At 40.3% G+C, this 20,080-nt stretch overlaps 2 protein-coding genes across 2 annotated transcripts in view; one reads left to right on the top strand and one right to left on the bottom strand.

Annotated features, from left to right (window-relative positions):
- Window positions 1-12,583, top strand: part of nxn (nucleoredoxin) — a 61,450-nt gene extending 48,867 nt beyond the window's left edge. The window contains exons 4-8 of the mRNA XM_026924411.3: window positions 1,724-1,824; window positions 2,857-2,963; window positions 5,677-5,856; window positions 6,916-7,040; window positions 11,650-12,583. Of these exons, the coding sequence (XP_026780212.1) occupies window positions 1,724-1,824; window positions 2,857-2,963; window positions 5,677-5,856; window positions 6,916-7,040; window positions 11,650-11,832 (696 nt within the window). The 3' untranslated portion in view covers window positions 11,833-12,583. The remainder of the gene's footprint in view (window positions 1-1,723; window positions 1,825-2,856; window positions 2,964-5,676; window positions 5,857-6,915; window positions 7,041-11,649) is intronic.
- Window positions 12,584-13,564: 981 nt separating this feature from the next.
- Window positions 13,565-20,068, bottom strand: mrm3a (mitochondrial rRNA methyltransferase 3a). The gene is made up of 4 exons (XM_026924410.3): window positions 19,532-20,068; window positions 16,474-16,718; window positions 14,236-14,403; window positions 13,565-14,154 (listed from the first exon to the last, which is right to left on the bottom strand). Exons 1-4 carry the CDS (start codon window positions 19,912-19,914, stop codon window positions 13,634-13,636), a joined length of 1,317 nt encoding a protein of 438 aa, XP_026780211.3. The 5' UTR covers window positions 19,915-20,068; the 3' UTR covers window positions 13,565-13,633.
- Window positions 20,069-20,080: the final 12 nt, after the last annotated feature.

Below are 20,080 nucleotides of genomic sequence, written 5' to 3'. Positions count from 1 at the left end.
CAAAACACTCCTGGTCTGAAACCAGACTAGTGACTTGAGCACCTCAAGGTTTTAAAGCCTGCCTCTAAGCAGTCTCTGATTGTGCACTCACGTGGGGGTTTAAAAAATTCATCGTGTCATGTTTCTCCTCCCCTACACCTAGCTATCATCCTGTAGAAAATGCTGAGTCAGCTTGTGCTCAAGTGACAGTGATACTGACTGGCAAACAGCAGGATTTTCACCGCCTCACGATATATGATACGCTCCATCCCCTTATGGTTACAGCCACATTCTTGGCTTACATTATTCCTGCCCAAATATGCCATGTCCCTGGGAAATGTTACATTATTGGAGAAAAACAAGAGTTTGAATGAGACCACTAGTGAAAATACTTCTATTTTGCATTCTTTTCTAATTTAATACAATTATTTACATGAATTTCAGAGCTTCTTAGTATTTAATATGTCCTCTTTTTGCTTTAATGACAGTGTGCACTCGAGCTGGTATGGACTCCTCAAGTTTTTGCACAAACTTATGATCCATTTTAGATCAATTCCATCGGAGTGTTGTCTGAGCACATGGTTCAAGAGAAGAGATTAGGCATGAGGAAAATCTGGCCTTTTTTACAACGCTTTTAACATGGTAACCTGGTCAATATCACAAATTTGCTTACATTTAAATGGGGACCTAGAAATAGTGCAGAAACTTGGATATTAAATATTCAAGATATTGAACATTTGCTTTCTGTTTTAAATATTTCAAAATTCTAAAACCTACTGTTTATTTCCAGTTTTAAATGACAAAAAAATCGAGATTTTCATTGTGGTCTCAGACTTTTGGACCCAAATGTATGTGGTCTGAGGAAGAAACAATAAAATGTATTGGAGCAATAAAAGCAGTAAAAACAGGAATCTCTTGTCTGTCTTTATGACAGTGTTTTCATTTCATGTGGTTTCTTACTTGAAGGTAAAACATGTTTACCATAATAACTCCTACATCTGATTACGTAATTGTGGAACCCAGTGGAAATTTAGGCTTCATTCTAAAAAAAGGTTTGCCGGTTCCCTGAAACAGTATCTGCACCTTGTCAGGAAAAAGTCTTTGCCAACCAATTTAAAAAACATCAAAGGACCTACATGTAGGATTTCTGGTATCAAATTATCCATGATGCCATTTGATTTTTGTCCATGAACACAACCTCATGTAACCTCTGATAACCTCAGGCAAGCAAATAGTGTGTAACTGTGTTGTTCCATTTTATTCAGTTTTATTTGTATAGCGTTTTAACAATAGACATAGTCACAGAGCAGCTTTACAGAAATCAAGATGAAGATTTTGATCCCTAATGAGCAAGCCAGTGGCAATGCATATAAACTCCCTGAGATGACATCAGGAAGAAACATTGAAGGGAACCAGACTCTTCTGGGTGACACTGGATTATAGATTATTTGAGTATACAGGTGTAAAAGAGTAAAATCAAACTGTAATAAGGGTGTTTAAAGGATGTTCAGTATGAGCCTATTGTAAATAAGAGTCCTGAGATAAATAGCGGGCAGTCTTTATGATTACAGCAGCAGTTCTTAGTAGGTACAAATCTGCAATATACAGGTGAGATTATCCACTCAAACAGTTGGTACAGTTGTTATGGCCTGTCGAGAGAGAGAGGGAGAAGTATCAGACACGGAAGCAAGCAAGTGTCATTGCTCATTTCCTGTTGTGTGTGTTTGTACGTGTGTGGACACAGTGCCCTCCCTGCCGCAGTCTTACCCGAGTGCTGGTGGAGTCTTATCGGAAAGTGAAGGAGTCGGGACACAAGTTTGAGATCGTGTTTGTGAGCGCTGACAGGTGAAGATGCAGACTTTTACATACTTGTGAGGCACATTACACACATCTCACACACACACACACAGAAAGAACCACAAATGTGTAATAATGAGATTTCACACCCAGTGTTGGGTTTGAAATGATGGGTTTATGATTGATTTTTCTTTTGGGCGGGGGGTTAATTTGAGTGTGCACACTGGTTATTTTGTGAAAACAGTCACAGGCAGATCTTTTAAGCAACAAGGGAGCTGAAAATTTCATCTGATTTAATATTTAACATGTGACTGGTTCTTCTATGTTATGTAAGGAATAAAACATGATGAGGCATACTATTATAGCAAAATAATCAACAAGGTGGTGGTGTGATGCAGAGCTACTGTTACCACCTCAAAGGTGACTACTTTCTAACAACAGCACCTTCCGAGGTGTTTTATTCCTTTTATACCACAGCAATGTGCCAGCGATTGCATTTTTTTATTTATTACAGAACATCATTCTTTTTATCCAGTTACAGTTACATTTAATGTTGTGCAACATCCACGATACAAGTTAGTTCCTTGTTATCACTTACATTATAACAGCTATATACAGTATATATAGTTGTTCACACACCTGCCTCTCTGCATTAATATAAACCTGTGATTTGCCTTGCAGCTGACATTATTGTTGGAGCTGCTCAAATGTAAAATTAATCAACACTTTCTGACCAATCAGAATCGCGGATTCAGCAGTGTTGTGGTATAAGATGTGATAATATTTTCCGATCACATTCCAATATGCTAATTCCATAATGAGTTGTGAACATTTTCATTTTGCATATTCAGAGAGTTGATAGAATTGAAAGAAAGAACTAACTAACCTAACTAACTTACTTACTTACTTACTTACTTACTTACTTACTCACTCACTTACTTATTGATCCCAAGGGAAATTGCAGTTTCCCTGGTTAATTTCTTAACCATTGAAAAATGTAGGTTCTCCTGTGCATTTTTGCTGTTGTCTACGGAACTGTACAAGTAAATATAGAAAAAAACATGATCTTTGTGTTTGCAGATCAGAAGATTCCTTCACGCAGTATTTCAGCGAGATGCCGTGGCTGGCCGTGCCATACACAGACGAGGCCAGGAGATCCCGCCTCAACAGACTCTATGGCATACAAGGTGTGTAGCTGACACGGTGTGTGTGCCTGGAGTGGAGAGATGTGTCTTGGTGTGGTGAGGCTGAGATCAGAAAAGCTTGTAAATGGAAGGAGAAGGAGGAGAAGAGGGAAAGAGAGAGGCACAGCTGTGGAGTTTGAGGAATGTGGGCAGCTGATCAAGTTTGCTATTGGGTTACTGTAGGATGCTGTTTCTCCACCCAGTATTATGGCTTTTCTGTGAAGGCCAAAGCTGGAGGGGTGTTCAGTAAGATTCCTGCTGTGCCTCTGGGGAAATTTGCTTTACCTCCACATCAAATGGACAGCTGTTATCAGGGTCTGCCTTTCAAAAGCCTGTTTTACTGATCCCTGCAGCTGTAATGCCTCCTGGTGTTTCCCGTTGGGGGTCGCTGTAGGTATGTGGGCAGTTGATTAGCCAGTGACAGACAAAGCCAAGATAAGACTGACTTCAATTCAATTCAGTTTTTATTTGTGTAGTGCTTTTAACAATGGACATTGTCACAAAGCAGCTTTACAGAAATATATAAATTCTGGATATAAATTTTACATATTTATAAATTTATCCCTAATGAGCAAGCCAGAGGCGACAGTGGCAAGGAAAAACTCCCTGAGACGATATGAGGAAGAAATCTTGAGAAGAACCAGAATCAAAGGGGCACCCATCCTCATCTGGGTCCTGAATCTGGGTCCTGAATCTGGGTCCTGAATCTGGGTCCTGAATCTGGGTCCTGAATCTGGGACTGAATGAATTCCAGTCAATGCTAAGAGGAAAAAAACATCATGGACATGTTTAGTAGCTACAGATTGGTGACAAAGGAAAAACAGTGGTGCTGTGGGGGCATTTATTTTTGCTTTGTGTCTCCTGGTCCCCTTAGAGAGAAGCTTCACTGCAAAACATTCTTTAATTTTTTTATCCTATGATGAAACAGTTGTATCCTGATGGGAGTGGTCTCTTCTAGGATGTCCCCGCCCCATCCACAGGGCAAGAGGATCACTGAATGGTTTGATGATGATGTAATGATCTAAATCATATGCTATGGCCTTCACAGTCACCAGATCTCAACTCCAGTTTCGGAGTGGCATGTTTGGAGAGACAATTCTCTAACACCATGATCAGAACATCACCTGACGGAATATCTTTTAGAAGAATGGTGTTCATCGCTCCGTCACAGTTCCAGAGACTTGGAGAATTTATGCCATCTAAGCAGTTCTGGCAGCTTCTGGTGCTTCAACAACTTACTAAGATCTGGGTTTTTCCCTTTAATTTGTCCTTCGTGTGTCTAAAGCCTCTATTATGGAATCCTTGAATAAATCAGGTTTTAATTATGCTCATGCCAAAATAAATACCCCAGCAAAGCTTACAGAAGTAAGCTGAGATACACTGGCACTTACAAAGATGTTGCACTTACAAAGCATTCAGGTGATCTTCTCCGTGATGTATCTTGCCCCATCATTCACTTAATTCTAACATGTAGCAAATATGCTACATTACTATTAATAAACCCAGCCGTGTTAATTTACAAGCTTAACTTTTTTCTGGCCAAGCATAAATGTGAAGCTCGGCGTCTTTCAACACAGGAATGCCAAGCATTAAAGTAAGTGTTAAACTGACTGGTGCTAAATATAACACTGCTTAGACTTTTGTTTATCTAAAAAATGAGTTCTCTCCACTATTTTACTTTATTATTTTGGTACTTTCCCCTTTTTGTGTCTTTTCTGCCCACATGGTTCTTTCTTTTGTTATCTCTCTCATCTCTTCCCCTCTGAGGCGGTCAGTCAGTTCTTGTTGGCTCCCGGCCTGGCTCAGCTGGAATGAGTGGAATTCTTGCTGGTTTCAGGAATTGACACAGCCGCTGACCAAAAGCTGCTCACTAACTGACTGAGTGTGATAAGAGCTCACAGAGCAGCCACAGAGCCAATCTCAAATAGGGGCTGAGAGATCACCAGGGTGCAGACAGATCTCCCTGTCTGTCTGTGTCTGTGTGTGTGTCTGTGTGTGTGTCTGTGTGTGTCTGTGTGTGTCTGTGTGTGTGTCTGTGTGTGTGTCTGTGTGTGTCTGTGTGTGTCTGTGTGTGTGTCTGTGTGTGTGTCTGTGTGTGTGTCTGTGTGTGTGTCTGTGTGTGTGTCTGTGTGTGTGTCTGTGTGTGTGTCTGTCTGTGTGTGCATACATATATAAATTTAAAATTTATATCCTGAATTTATATATTTCTGTAAAGCTGCTTTGTGACAATGTCTGTTGTAAAAAGTGCTATACAAATAAATTGAATTGAATTGAATTGTGTGTGTGTGTGTGCATGAGTGAGCATGTAATGTATCAGATGTATCTACTATAGTAAACCTGCCCACAACCTGTAGACACCTGACAGCTAGAATACAGCTGTACTCTGCGCGCACACGCACACACGCGCACACACACGCACACACACACGCTTGCTCACAGACAGCAAGTTCTTAACAGAAAATGGACCGAAGCTGTCAGTCATGTCATCATAGCTGAATATGTTCCAGGACATTTGGTTTAATGTTTTATATGTGGTATGTATTCAAATATACATTTCTACACACAGATGGAAATATTTTAAGATGGATGAAGTGACTCTCAAGCTGTCAGATTCTTATACACATCTCCCAGCCAAAGCAGTGTTATAAGCTGTTAACAACAGATAAATTGTGTGTGTGTCTGTGTGTGTGTGTGTGTGTGTGTGTACATGCTGCAGGGATCCCCACACTAATTTTTCTGGACACGGAAGGTCACATGATCACGCGGCAGGGCCGGGTGGAGGTGCTCAATGACCCAGAATGCCATCTTTTCCCCTGGCACCCACGGCCTGTGCTGGAGCTCAGCGAGTCCAATGCTGTACAACTCCATGAAGGCCCCTGCCTCGTTCTGTTTGTAGGTGAGTGTGTTCGTGTGTGTGTGAGAGAGAGAGAGACCATACTTTAGTCTTCACCAGAAGAATACAGACAAAATTTACCATGTGTAGTAATTCCCTATAGTGTGGGGGGGCACGGTGGTTTAGTGGTTACACTCACACCTCAGGGTTGGGGGTTTGATTCCCGCCTCCGCCCTGTGTGCTCGGAGTTCGCATGCTCTCCCTGTGCTTTTCCTCTGGGTACTCTGGTTTCTTCCCCCAGTCCGAAGACATGCACTGTAGGCTGATTGGCGTCCATAGTGTGTGAATGGGAGTGTGTGTGCTTGCGCCCTATGATGGATACTAATTTCCTATAATGTGTAATAATTCCCTCTATACCAAATGTAGTAATTCTCTATATCATGTGAACTAATTCCCCATATACCATGTGTAGTAATTTCCAATATCGTGTGTACTAATTCCTTATACCATGTGTCCTAATTCCTTATACCATGTGTACTAATTCCTTATACCATGTGTACTACCCTACAGCATTTTTACTAATTCTCTATAACAACCCTATAATAAAAACGTTTAAATATATATGTGTCAATAGATGTATTAAGTGTCTAAACATTTAAAACATGGGATACTAAGTGTTTAGCTTTGGATTTTTTCTGTTGAATATGAAAAGAATATGAAAATTTGAATAGTAGTAGAACAGTAAAACTCAGCAGTGTGTGTGTGTGTGTGTGTGTGTGTGAGTGAGTACAGCCCCTGTGAATGTGTGTAGGAAGTTATGTGCATACACTTCTGAGGCAGAGCGATGCAGGTGTAAGGTGAGCCCTGAGGCCTTTATGGGATCAGGTCAGAGGGAGGCTTCCTGAGGCCATCTGCTCCTCTCCATTTCCCCTGCAACCTCCTACATTCATTTTTCAGCTTCTGTCCCTTCATCTAGCCGTTCCTCCCTCATTCCATTCTTTTCTGCTCCTCAACACTCTTACGCTGGAAATGATGGCTCATTTCATTTTTGGTCTTCCATAGCTCCATTTTCTCTCTCTCTCTCTCCTTTTTTTCATATACTCTGTGTTCACTGTGTTTCAGACGCAGAGGAGGAGGGTGAGCTGGAGCCAGCCAAGGAGCTCATCCAGCCGATTGCTGAGAAGATCATGGCCAAGTACAAAGCCAAGGATGAGGAAACCCCGCTGCTCTTTTTTGTGGCTGGAGAGGTGTGTGTCTGTGTGTGTGTCTGTGTGTGTGTCTGTGTGTGTGTCTGTGTGTGTGTCTGTGTGTGTGTCTGTGTGTGTCTGTGTGTGTCTGTGTGTGTGTCTGTGTTCATGTGGTTTCAGTATGAGAGAACTGAAACTCACTGTTTTGGACCTGTTATAAGAAAACCACATTAATCACAGCTAGAGCTGGGGGGATTTGATGATATGATATCAATGTGATAAATTTAAGCACAGCACATTTTTCTGAGAGCAGAGGCATCTGAGAGCAGGGGCGTCTGAGAGCAGGGGCAGCTAAGAGTACAGTATGGGTAGATGAGGGTACGTGTAGCTGAGAGTATGGTATGGTCAAATGAGAGTATGGTACGTGTAGCTGAGAGTATTGGTCTGGCTAGCAGAGGGTGAGGGTATTTGAGAGTATGAGTCTCTCTCTCTCTCTCTCTCTCTCTCTCTCTCTCTCTCTCTCTCTCTCTCTCTCTCTCTCTCTCTCTCTCTCTCTCTCTCTCTCTCTCTCTCTCTCTCTCTCTGCATGTGTACGTGTGTATGTGTGTGTGCGTGTGTGTGTTCATGTCTGTGTTCATGATCAGATCATCTCCTCCATATGGAATATCGCTGTTCTTATGGTTTATGTTTCAGTAGTATCAGTGACGGACTTGCAGAGAAGTTCGTACACTTACTGTAAACTGATAGCACGCACGCACACACACTGGCTATACATACATAAGGAAATACACACACTGTAGACCACTGTACACACACCAGGGCTATTTATGTGTAGCCTGTAGGCCAATATCACTTAGGGCTTAAGCTTCTAAATGACTGTGTTTACAACAGCAGATCCACTGGAAATAGTAAAACAGACTGTACTGAAGAGTCAGTGGATATATGAGTTTGGACAGTGTTGCCTGCAAGTGTGTGTGTGTGTGTGAGAGAGAGAAATGCCCCAGTGTTCTTTTCATGGGTTTTTTTTTTAGTAAATTAAATGAATTAATAAATTCAATGAATGAGTTTTGTAAGCATTAAAGAACAATGTGAGTATGTATCAGTCTGCAAAGATTTTTTTTTTTTTTTTTTTTTTTCTGTCAAATTGTTATTCTCAATAACAGTGTAAACTTTAATCAGGCAGGTGCAGAACTTGCTAGAAAAGATTTTTAACATTTTTCCATCTAAATTTTTTTAGCATTTTTACATATAATTAGATTTTTACAGAAATATTTTGTTATATTAATAGCCATTTGACATTTTGTATGTTTGTGTTTTTGTGTATATCTATAAGTGTGTAAAAGTGTATGCAGCTTAGTAAACAATGTTTAACACAACAGGAAAATATCCAAATCTGAACATGGAGACTCCAAACGATAAATAACTATATCAACAATTGTACAGTAACAACAATAAGATGTGTTAATTGTCAGATTAAATTGTGAGTGTCTCTTTGACGAGCCCATTTGAGCTGGTTGCTGCTGTACGAAAGATAATGTATCAAAACCAGTGCACTAATATAAAATCATCATTTGAATGACATCCACTGTCAGAGCTTCTGTTATAGAACGAAATCAGAGCACTAAAGCCAGAGCAGCTTCTACAAGTCTCTGGAACTGTACTACAGGAATGAACGCCAAAAGACATTCCCTCGGTTAGTGTTTTGATGATAGTGGTGCAGAGCGCTGTCTAATGTGTGTCTCGTGATGGTCCACCAGATTTCTGTTGGGTTTTTCCTTTAATCAGTCTGTGTATGTATGTGTGTGTATGCTGTATATATACACTAAAGCCAGCCTTGATCTGCACTGTTGGTTGTGCATGATTTATCAAGATTGTTTGGAAAGCTACACTAAGCAGACGAAACTTCACATTGTGTGGCTGTTATGATCCAGAAAATGCAAAGACCTTTATCTTGTTATGAGACAGCAGGCAGCCACCGATCACTGCGACAATCAGTGTGGCAGTGTGGGTGTTTGTGCATGCTATATATTTCTGAAAAGCAGTTTATACATGCATAGCAGCCTTGCAAAAAAGAAGACATATGGCTCAGTGGAGAAAGGCAGGCAGCCTGAGAGATGTAATCTCCTCCTATCAGGGAGGCGGGAAGCCCAAGTCAGATTTCATGCTTCTTCTGCCGAGCCTCAGCTTTAGTGCGTCTCCTCTGACTTTATCAGAGCTTGTAGAAGATTTTCAGATTTTTTTTTTTCTGTGATTTTGTTTGCAATCCAGTGGGGTGAGTTCAAGTCTTTTAGTCTCAGCCTCCAAGAGGACAATAGACTCCATCTGCACTGGAAAAGGAAGCGATTATGAGTAATGTCATAGCTTCCCTCCTGCCTGATGCTGTTTCTTCTCCCGCTGCCAGATTACAGGAAGTGTGTAATCATCACCACTACATGGCCTTATTATTTTCCACTGGTCTTTCGCTGTTATTGTAACAAACATGTCAAGAGATTTGTAAGCATTAGAAAATGAAATTTGTAGGTCAGCAGGGAGGCTGGTTGCTCTTTTGTCTTGCTGTCTAAACAAAAGTGTGCCTGATCCATCTGTAAGCAGTTTTGCAAAAATTTCTTGTCACCGACTGTGTGCTCACATTTTTGTCCTTTTTAGGTAGCAGAACAGTAAAGCAGTTCTTTCAGAGGCCTGAGATCTGATTGTGTGGTTTAATGCATTTACTGCTACGTGGACTAGCTCATAGTTTCACTGGAATGAAGTCAGAGCTGGGATGGACAAGCTGAGATTTTTTTTTAAATAATCCGGCTTTTATTTTACCGCCATCTCGTGGCTGTTGGAAATATAATGTTTTCAGCATGAAATTTCCACATGTCCAAGAGGGATTCCAATGAGAGGGAAATGAGATCTTTAGGTTATGTGAACATGAGAGATTGTGTGTGGAAGGAGAGAAAATTTGCAGTTTTATTAAGAACTACTGTGCATGTATAATTTTGCTTTTATGATTATTGATTTTATGCAATATGTACACTATATGGCCAAAAGTTTGTGGACACCTGACAATGAAACCCATATGTGGTTCTTCCCCAAACTGGTTGCCACGAAGTTGGAAGCACACAATTGTATAGAATGTCTTTGTTACAATTTCCCTTCACTAAGAGGCTCAAAACCAGCCTGAAAATGCCTCTCTGCACAAAGCGAGCTCCCTGAAGACATGGTTTGGAGTGGAAGAACTCGAGTGTCCTGCACAGAGCCCTGACCTCAACCCCACTGAACACCTTTGGAATGAACTGGAACACCGACTGAACCCCAGACCTCCTCACCAACATCAGCGCCTGACCTCACTAATGCTCGTGTGGCTGAATGAACACAAATCCCCACAGCCACGCTCCAGAATCTAGTGGAAAGCCTTCCCAGAAGAGTGGAGGTTAATATATCAGAAAAGGGGAACTAAAACTGGAATGGGATGTTCAACAAGCATATATGGGTGTGATGGACAGGTCTCAACATACTTTTGGTCATATAGTGTATGTATTGCAGAGGTTTGACAAGCTGCCAGTTTGGTTTAGAATTATAGGACTGTATGTTCGGTGTCATTAAACGGAGGAAAGTCGAAGTAGATCAGAAGGAAAAGGCAGCAAAGGGCGTATAATATATTCGGTGACTTAGTTTTTCTCTCCGGTTCTGTCTCGTAGTTTGAGAAGGGGACACACACACACACACAAAAACTGCTTGTGTGTTGCATCTCTTTGGTTTTTTCTGCTCAGTAGGCCGTTAGATCCCGCTCGGAGGGGAGCCATGTTTTTTTACCTCCTCCTGTTTTCTCCTGCTGGGGGCAGAGAGAAGAAAGCAAACCGTCTCCTAACTGCCATGCAGGATCTAATGAGAGATAACACTGAGCCCTGTGTGACTCCTCACTGCTGAGCCTTTCATGCTTTAAAGTCCTGGCCACAAAGTCTCCTTTGATTGTTGCTTATCAAAGTCCTAAATGTTGCTTCAAAGGAAGAGGCATCATTCAGTTTTATTGATAATCAGAAGACTTTTACAGGTGGATTTAGTACAAGAATCAATTTCCATGCATTAAAACTGTATAGTTTAAAAAAACCAACATGGCTTTATGGAAATGAGCAAACGGGCAGGACAAATTCTGGGAATAGAGACCCATCCTTCTCAGGTCAATACTGGATAGTGGGTTAAGAGGGCACAGGTATAGAGTATGAAGGGGTACATCCCTAATGATGATAAAAGCCTTCAATTGTAGTGAAAAGCTTTGTATTACAGATGGAGAGATTTTGTATAAAGCTGGGCACATATTTGTAACTGAATACTGAGAAAGAGAATACCTTTCCAACATTTTAGCTGAAGTTCATCTGGAATCAGCTACATTAACCTTATTAATAGGAGAAAAGTCCAGTTCATTCATGTGCATTGTGTCCCCAGTGTGATTAAGCTGTATGAGGAGACACCAGGAGAACTGCAGAGTAGGATTTCTGCTTTGATTTGATGAACTAAAGGTGATCAGTTATGAGCAGTCCATATTTAGTTTCCTGAACCCTATAATTTAGTGTTTTCAATTTAATGTGGTACTCATTGAAAATGTGAAGATTTATGTAGAGTAGATATTGCGATGTATTGAAGACAGTCGTAATGAGTTGACTGACGGTTTCTAATGTGCCCGCAGGACGACATGAGCGACTCTCTGCGCGATTACACCAACCTGCCTGAGGCGGCGCCACTGCTCACCATCCTGGATATGTCAGCCCGTGCAAAGTACGTCAAAGACGTGGAGGAGATCACGCCGGCCGTGGTGGAGCAGTTTGTCACTGACTTTCTAGCCGAGAAGCTCAAACCGGAGCCAATATAAAGTTGGACAGTACTACATCTCCTATCAGCCCCGTGACTTCCACTTCCCTTCACTCCTCCTGTGAGACTCTGAGAAGCTTCACTTTGTACTGACTCGTGTTTTTTTTTAAACAAACACTACCCCACATCCCTGGAGTCCTTCTTTCTCTCCTGTGGTGCCTTGCATATTTACAGCCAGGATGGTAAAATTTCCTAAAAAGATTTTTCTGTTGTGGCAGTACATGTCAGAATGTAGATGAAACAGCTACAGTACACTTGGAATTAAAACACTTTCATTTTATTTTATTAAAAATTAATAAGACATGGCTTTTATTTCCACATAGTGCTTTCAGTAAGAAAATCCTGGTGCATTTCTAAGGAACGCAGCACACACGTTTCAGGAACAGGCTGCACTTCTGTCCTTATGGGTGCTGATTATACACTTTCATGGACAACCTGATATCTCCGTAAAGAAAGTTCACAAAGTCTGTTCATTTGTTAAAGCAGTTTTATGCAGTTGGCTATTCATGAACCAGAAATTAACTTTTTTCCAAGAGTTCTTGATATTCGATGTAACACATTTTCCCATTTCAGTCACATTTCAGTGGATTTTCTGTGAAGGTCCAGTTTAATAAAACAGTATAATTTTGAAGGCACAGAATAGCATTTAGCAAGTTTCCACACTAAATGTAGGCATTCAATAGTGTACAGCTTCTGTCTCTCCTTCATTGTGTTTCTCTTGAGCCCTGGCCATTAAAACTGACTGTCTTGGTCCTGTGTCTCGTCTCGTCTCGTCTTCAACGCAATCCTCAATTTCAGGAACAAAATTTATGGCACTCTTCGTATGATGATATGATAGATTTGTAATGGTCATGAAAGTACTTTCCTAGAGAGAGACCTTGAGACCCAGGAATTCTAAGGTTCTCTCTGACTTATTACACCAGCAATGAGTTAATGTTAAAAATGTTATACACTCAATATGTGAAGTTTTATAAACCAAATATTGTTTAAAAGTATATAAAACTCGGAGTGGTATAGTGCCACAGTGGAATTTCACAGGTTCTCCCCATACCCATGTGGGTGTCCTCCTACCTCCCAAAAACATGCATGTTGGTGGACTAGCTATGCAAATTGTTCAAGGCTGTGTAGGCGTGAGTATGTGTGCATCCATGCCTCACACCCAGGGTTTCGGGGATAGGCTCCGGATCCACTGTGGATAAACCAGGATAAAGTGCTTACTGAAAGTGAGTGAGAGTTTACATGTGCTCATTTCCTGGATGCCAGAAGTGACTTATAATTGAGACAGAATACAAACAGGCAGTTGAACGATCTTGCTCAAGGACCCAACAGCTTGGTGCTGCTGGGGTTTTAACTCACAACTTTCTGATCAAAGCCTTAACTATTGATCCATGACTTGAAAAGTTGTAACTGCTTTGCTCTTACTGAGGATTGAAACCTGTTGTCTTACTGGTTACCGTCAGTGGGGAGTTTTGCATGTTCTCCCCGTGTCCGTGTTGGATTCTTCGAGGTTCTCCAGGTTTCTGCTCAAAAACATGCTGGTAGATGGATTGGCTACTCTAAGTTACCCCTAAGTGTGAATGAGTGTGTGAATGAGTGTGTGAATGAGTGTGTGAATGAGTGTGTGAATGAGTGTGTGAATGAGTGTATCCACGCCTCACTCCCAGTGCTCAGGCCTCACTGAGACCCTGTCCAGGATAAACTGCTTACTGATGAAGAATGAACGAAAACTCATAGAAATGTCAGAAATAACTTTTAATTCCAATGACCTGTTTAACATTAGAGCTGTATTAGAGAATTACTGATCAATCGATGATGGATTTTTTTCTTCTTGCTTTCTGTGTAAATTTCATCAACTGTCTCCGCCCTTCAAATAGCAGGATACTAGCCATCATGGCTGAATTCAGACACTCGACTCCTGGAGCTATAGGAACAAAGAGTTCATAACCATTTGTTTCCTCAGCCAGCTGGAGAGCCTCCGAGCTCAGTCCATGTGTCTCACCACTAATCACTAGAGCGGTTTTTCTCTGTGCCCAGTTCTCATGATACACCTTCTGCTCTATGCGTGGAAGAGACAGTTCATCATCAGATTCATCAGAGTCTGACTCAGTGTACTCCTCCAAGACAGCATTATTGCACATCTTTCCTGGCTTTTGAACCTCTGTGTCACTGCTCCTTGTGCTTGCATCATCTGCAACATGGACAGTCACTGGCTTCGGTAAGTGCTCTGAAATGGTGTCCCAGGTCAAACCAGACAACATGGGGAGACGGAAATGGGCCCCCATTGCGGCACGCAGAACCTTTGGCTCCCATGGATCCACACAGCCTGTGAGAGGACGGACAAATTACAGTCTGGACAAACTTGAGAAAGTGCTTTAACATTGAGACTAAACACACAGTGAAGTACCTTGAGTGAGGAGGACACGATCGCAGCCGGCTGCAGCGGCACAGCGCAGGATGGTGCCCAGGCTCCCTGGGTCTCGCACATTATCACAGATCAGGAACAAGGGGACGGACTGGAGACGAAGATCTTTGGGGAATGTGAGCCGAGATTCATCTGGCTTTGAGAATATGGCTACAAAAAAAGACAAAAAGTCTTTTTTGTCAAGAGTCACTCTCACAATAGACATCTTCTACATGAAAGGAAGAAATAATCAATTAAAAAAACTCATCGGACTGGCAGCACAAATTCAACATTTTTTTTTTAATATTTACATGGATACAGGCAAAAGAAATCAAATCTCAAATATTTTATTTTTATTAGCTTACTATAAGGCTGTCAAAACCAGTGTCTTAAACTTGTTGGCTAAATGACTCGTCATTCAATGTACAAAAAAATGGGTTTGAATAAATGAATGTGATCTTTTGCAAACCTTCATTTGTCTTAACTTGTTTGAGACTTTTCTAATTAAGTAAAAACAAGCAGAACTTGCCGCAAACAGTGTCAACAGGGATGCCTTCACTGCCAAGTCTAGTCCTTCTTCTTACTACTATGTATGCCTCAAATACAAATACTAAACCATACGTCAAACAGGAAGGAAGCTATTGAAGAAAAACTATTCAGACATTTGACCTTGCTGTGACATTGTCTCTGTTTGGATTAATTCCAAAATCTGATCAGTTCATCTGCAGGTTACAGTGATTCTATAGAAATCCTACATTCAACCCCTCGTTCTTGAGATACAGCATTAACGATGTTTTCAGCAGGACGGACGGACAGAGAACCCGAAAACCTGATTCCTCCTCCACCTAGTGGCGGAGACATTAAAATACATGTCAAGAGTTCATTACCTGGGGAGACAAGTATCTGTGAAATAAAGGAACAATACTGTGGGTGAACAAATTAAAAACAAATCTAGACCATTAAAGGTTATGATAAAATATATAATATTGCCTCGTGGTGAATTTTTTTTTTTTTTTTGCATTAGTGTTCACCTTCTGTGGTTTAGGGATACAAAGATATAGTTTTATAAGTAACACTGCTTAGAATGTAGGTTCATTAATAATTAAATATATATTTAAAAATACTGTAATAAGTAATTCAAATTGATTTGAATGGTATTTGGCCACTCTGAGGCTGGAAATGGAAAGTTATGTACTGTGTGTCTATATTGTGCCTTTGCAGTGACTTTCTCACTCACAGGACAGTGTAATGAGCACATCTGCCTGTTATATTAGGCTTCACTCACTATAGCTCATGATGAAGTAAGGAATAAAATATAATAGGGTGTGCTGTTACAGGAAAATAATCAACGACTGGGTGGTGTGATGCAGCCCGATGCAAAGAGGAGTAACTTACCACCTGGAGTTGATTATTTTCCTATAAGATCGTGTCCTGAAGTGTTTTATTCCTCTCACAGACATTTACCAACAGTTAAAGGTTTTTATTTATTAATGAACAAGACTTTATACTTCTTAACTTCTTAACCATTTACAGTTGCATTTAATGTACTGGAATATCCATGCAACAGTTAGTTCCTGTTATCACTTACTATATCAGCTATAAGCAGCCGTTCCTTTAGCAAGCTCTCTTTTCTGTCTCGTGAAATTGATAAGCCAAAAAAAAAAGAAAAGGAAACAGTTTTTTATGTTACCTAGAAACTGCAACATCCTCTATCCTGAGGAAATCTCACTGACTCTTACAAAGTGATGCTGGAGACTCCATCACTTTTACCATATCAACAATTATACATTTTTGTTTGTTAAATAACATCACATTTTAAAAATTCATTTATTATTAGCCTTAGATTATTGTGGAGTATCTGCCTTGCACATCCCTCTAAGCTGTTTCTATAGAAACATTAAATAACACATTAGAACGCATTAAACCTGTGAAACCTGTCATTTCAATTACAACTGAACAACTGTCAGATATGGAAGTATACGAGCTTATATTAAGTATATTATACTCAATATTATATTAAGTATATTCAGAGCTTCTGCTGTAGAAAATGAATCAACACCTTCTGATGAATCAGATACAAGACTTCAACAGCACTGTAGTATAAAATAAGATAACTCATTTGTTTATAGGGATGCCACAGCTTGAGAAGATGATGCAATTAGTTTTAAACCACACGCCTGGAGCCACAACAAGATACCAAGTGCTATACAAGACAAAATCCGGCATTATGCAGCTACTCACCGATAAGCCCCTGTGGGGTGACCAGATCAGACCAGATTTTGATGTCCTCAAATTTGACCTTGACCAGAGACGCCTGGCCCAGTTTGTCCAGAGGAAGCTCTCGCAGGCGCTCCACCCTGCTGAAAAACAGCACCTGAGGAGACGCTCCAGCAGCCATGGCGTCGCAGATCAGACGCTTTCCCTCCAGCAGCACTTTGCCCTCCTTCTCTCGAAATGCCCTGGAGCGGGCGATGCTCACCATCTTCCTGAAAAACAGGAGAGAGAGATTCATAATTGGCATGACAACTTATCAGCTGTGCTGTAGATTTACATCTTATCTTCTTCTATGAGTCTTATGTCAGATATCTTCCTCACCAGTCTGGCCCACCCTCATGTCAGCTTTCACTCCTTTCAGGAGAAGTGACAGGGGATTTCATCAAATGTTTAAGACAAAATAAAGGAAAGGAAATTCTTGTGCCAGTTGCTTAAGTCAGTGCAAACAATGAAAGATAACGAATATATTTTTATATATTTATTCATCTTTTATTTCATTTATAATATTAAATTACCCTTAGTATACTTTCTAACTCTCTGTGCTGCTGTAATATGTGAATTTCCCTTTGGGAGGAATAAAGTGATCTATCTATCTATCTATCTATCTATCTATCATAAAAAAGTGATCTATCTATCTATCTATCATAAAAAAGTGATCTATCTATCTATCTATCTATCTATCTATCCATCTATCATAAAAAATCTAAAAACGTATACTATTAATAAAATAAAAAAATAGAAATATTCTTTAAAACTGTCCAAAAATGACCAACTTAACAGTGTAAATAAATTGAAAAAAAAAAAGAGCTGTAAGTGTAGAAATATAAGTGTAAATATAAATCTAGGTCTTTAGGCATTCGGGTCTTAGAGAGCCCCTCTCTGCAGAAATGGAGGTGTTCAGGAGTGTGTTCAGTTATACACAGCCTCACTCCTTGGTGTGACTGGCAGTGGAGAATATAAGAGTGAGCACTGGAGTGAGCTCTGCATGGTGTCTAACAGTCTGTGGTGTTAATGTTTTACTGCGGTAGGAGAGCAAGAGACACATCACAGCAGCATATCACCATCCTGCAGTGGTCTTTTCTGCTTTAACACATGCATATGATTACAAATGACATGTCCTTTCCATTGAACATTTTTCTGACAGAAATGATTGTAGTGATTCACGCCACCCGTTTTGGTTACCCTCCACCCTCAAAGTGTATTTTAGTTGTTTTCCCAGGACACAACTCAGCCATAGTCAAGCCTAATTATCCATTATTTGGCATTTATATAGACACCTGGGCCCTGGAGAGCGGCTCTCACTGCCAATGCTTTCCAGAACAGTCTGTGTTTATTCTGCTCTTCTGACCCAAAAGATGGCATTAGAGAACCACTACCGCCGTTAACAGGCCTTTTTATTCACCATTTTATTGACACAGACTATTATAAAACGCTTACTTGTTTAAATTATGTTTTAGAAACATAAATTCAAAACATCAGGGTTACTTCTTTTATATTCTATTATATTTTTATAGATTTCTTGCAAGTAAATTGTGCTTTCTGTAAATTCTTTTTCTAGGTCACTGGACAGTTGTAAAAAGCATTTCACTGCACGTCATACTGCACATGGTTGAGTGTGACCAATAAAATTTGAATTTGCATTAACAAAGATTTTTAGAAAATTTAAATGAATAGCATGAGCACAAATTTACTATCTTATGAAATTTCTTTAGTGTAAATCACTGGTTCTCAAAGCGGGGTCCAGGGAAGCCCAGGGGTCTGGGAAGCATTGCCAGGGGTCCAGTGCTGTTACAGTGATGAAATTCACAACCCACCATTAACAACTTCATTATACTATTATTCCGTTCTTATAGTTATTAGCCTATTTGACTGATAATTTGAATTTAATGGATTTAATCCAAACCTCAATAATCCCAAAAACGAGTCGTCTTATAAGTAATTTGAACTTTGACTTTATGTGTTTTGTCAGCAAAAATTTCAGGAATAAAAATGTCTAATGGTGATTAATAAATAGCCAAAATGTTATTGTACACATTTAAATAAAGAAATGAATATTTTAAAAGTTGGATTCTGTTCAGAGATGGTCTGTGAAATTTATTTCACCGTTAATGGAGCTTCTGGCTGCAAAACTGTGAGAACTCCTGGTCTAAATATTGAATGTAAGATAAAGGCTTGCATTCGAAACATTATATACATGCAGAACATTATAATCTTAAACAATGCCAGCTATTTGTTGTTTGCCGCTGTGGCCATTTTATATTATTACTATTATTATTATTATTATTATTATTTTAAATTAAATATTAAATAGCCTCTACATCAGTAGTCTGTGTAAAAAAGGCTTTTAAAGTTGTAAATGTGCACAATTCTGACTCAGCATACCTGACTGAGAGAGAGAGATGACTGCAGTAGGTAACCCTATAACAGTCCAGTTGATGACAGAGTGTAACTAAACGGAATAGTCTTAGTCTATGTCATTTCTAATATCCATTACATCTAATGATCACATCTGGAATATATGTATAAATATATATTCATTAAAGGTGCAATAGCTGCAACAGCTAATTTTTGGAAAACAGACGTCCGGTCTGGAATGCTTGTTTGTGTTTGGATGCGCCTCCTGTCAGTCATTTTATAGACACTATATGGGCCACCTAAGATCCTGGGTGCAGAGCTTCATGAACATGGGCAGAAATCATTCAAATATCAAACCTAACCATTAGAGACCTAATCTTGGGGGAAAACAAGATTAATCTTACCTAATGCACCTTTAATCATGGTAGAGCATGACACCCCCCACCCAGAAAGACTTCAGATCTGTGGGAAACACTGCATAACATTGGGCATGGGCATCATGAAACCTCCTCAGCTAATGACTAATGATGGTTATTCCGGCTCTTTTCACTGAGTCAGATCATTTGGCTCAGCTCACTCAGATATTGATAAAGAGGTTTCGACTCACTGCTAAGGACAGAGTAGCTAGGGGAAGGGTGCAGGGATGAATTTGAGACAGGATCACACTCACGCGAGTCTCTTGTCTCCAGGGAGAGCTTTGTCGAAGCGCAGGCCGCCCAGCTGCTCTCTCACACTGGGCAGATTTCCACCAGACCTGCCCACCCCAGTCTGCCCTGACTCCGAGGATTTCTCTTTAGACCTGCGTTCATCTGCCTTGTGAGGATGTTTCCTCTGTGTCTCAGGGTCATGTTTGGGCTGCTTGCTTTGGTCAGCTGGTTTAATGACAGTCTCACGTTCATCACCGGGATAAAGCACTGCTACAGGTCTCCGTCTGAGACCTCGGATAAATCTCCTCGTATTTACAACTACACTGTTACAGCCCCTCAGTAGTAATGACCTCCGTTCAGTAATGATCATCAGCTCCCGACTCACGCTGATGAAGAGCGCCGCCATGTTTGTTGCTTTGGGATTACGTCACAGCTATTGGGCGGTACTAAAGACGGATAAATAGCGTTCACTAATATTTTTATATATTTTTTTTTATTGTCACACGTTATAAAAATGCACAAATTTTCGAATTTTGAGTTTAAAAAATGAATACGTGTGTTTTTAAAAAATA

The sequence above is a fragment of the Pangasianodon hypophthalmus genome, chromosome 14, assembly GCF_027358585.1.
Source record: "Pangasianodon hypophthalmus isolate fPanHyp1 chromosome 14, fPanHyp1.pri, whole genome shotgun sequence".
NCBI classification, from domain to species: domain Eukaryota; kingdom Metazoa; phylum Chordata; class Actinopteri; order Siluriformes; family Pangasiidae; genus Pangasianodon; species Pangasianodon hypophthalmus.
Note: the sequence above shows the minus strand (reverse complement) of the source record. Positions and strands in the feature narration are given on the sequence as shown.

Bases quoted from the DNA above. Each gene is read 5' to 3' on its own strand.
- mrm3a (XM_026924410.3), bottom strand. From the start codon at position 19,914: ATGGCGGCGCTCTTCATCAGCGTGAGTCGGGAGCTGATGATCATTACT. The intron at 16,719-19,531 runs GTGAGTGTGATC...CCTGTTTTTCAG, and splicing joins CCTGGAGACAAGAGACTCGC to GAAGATGGTGAGCATCGCCC. The intron at 14,155-14,235 runs GTACTTCACTGT...GTCCTCTCACAG, and splicing joins TCGTGTCCTCCTCACTCAAG to GCTGTGTGGATCCATGGGAG.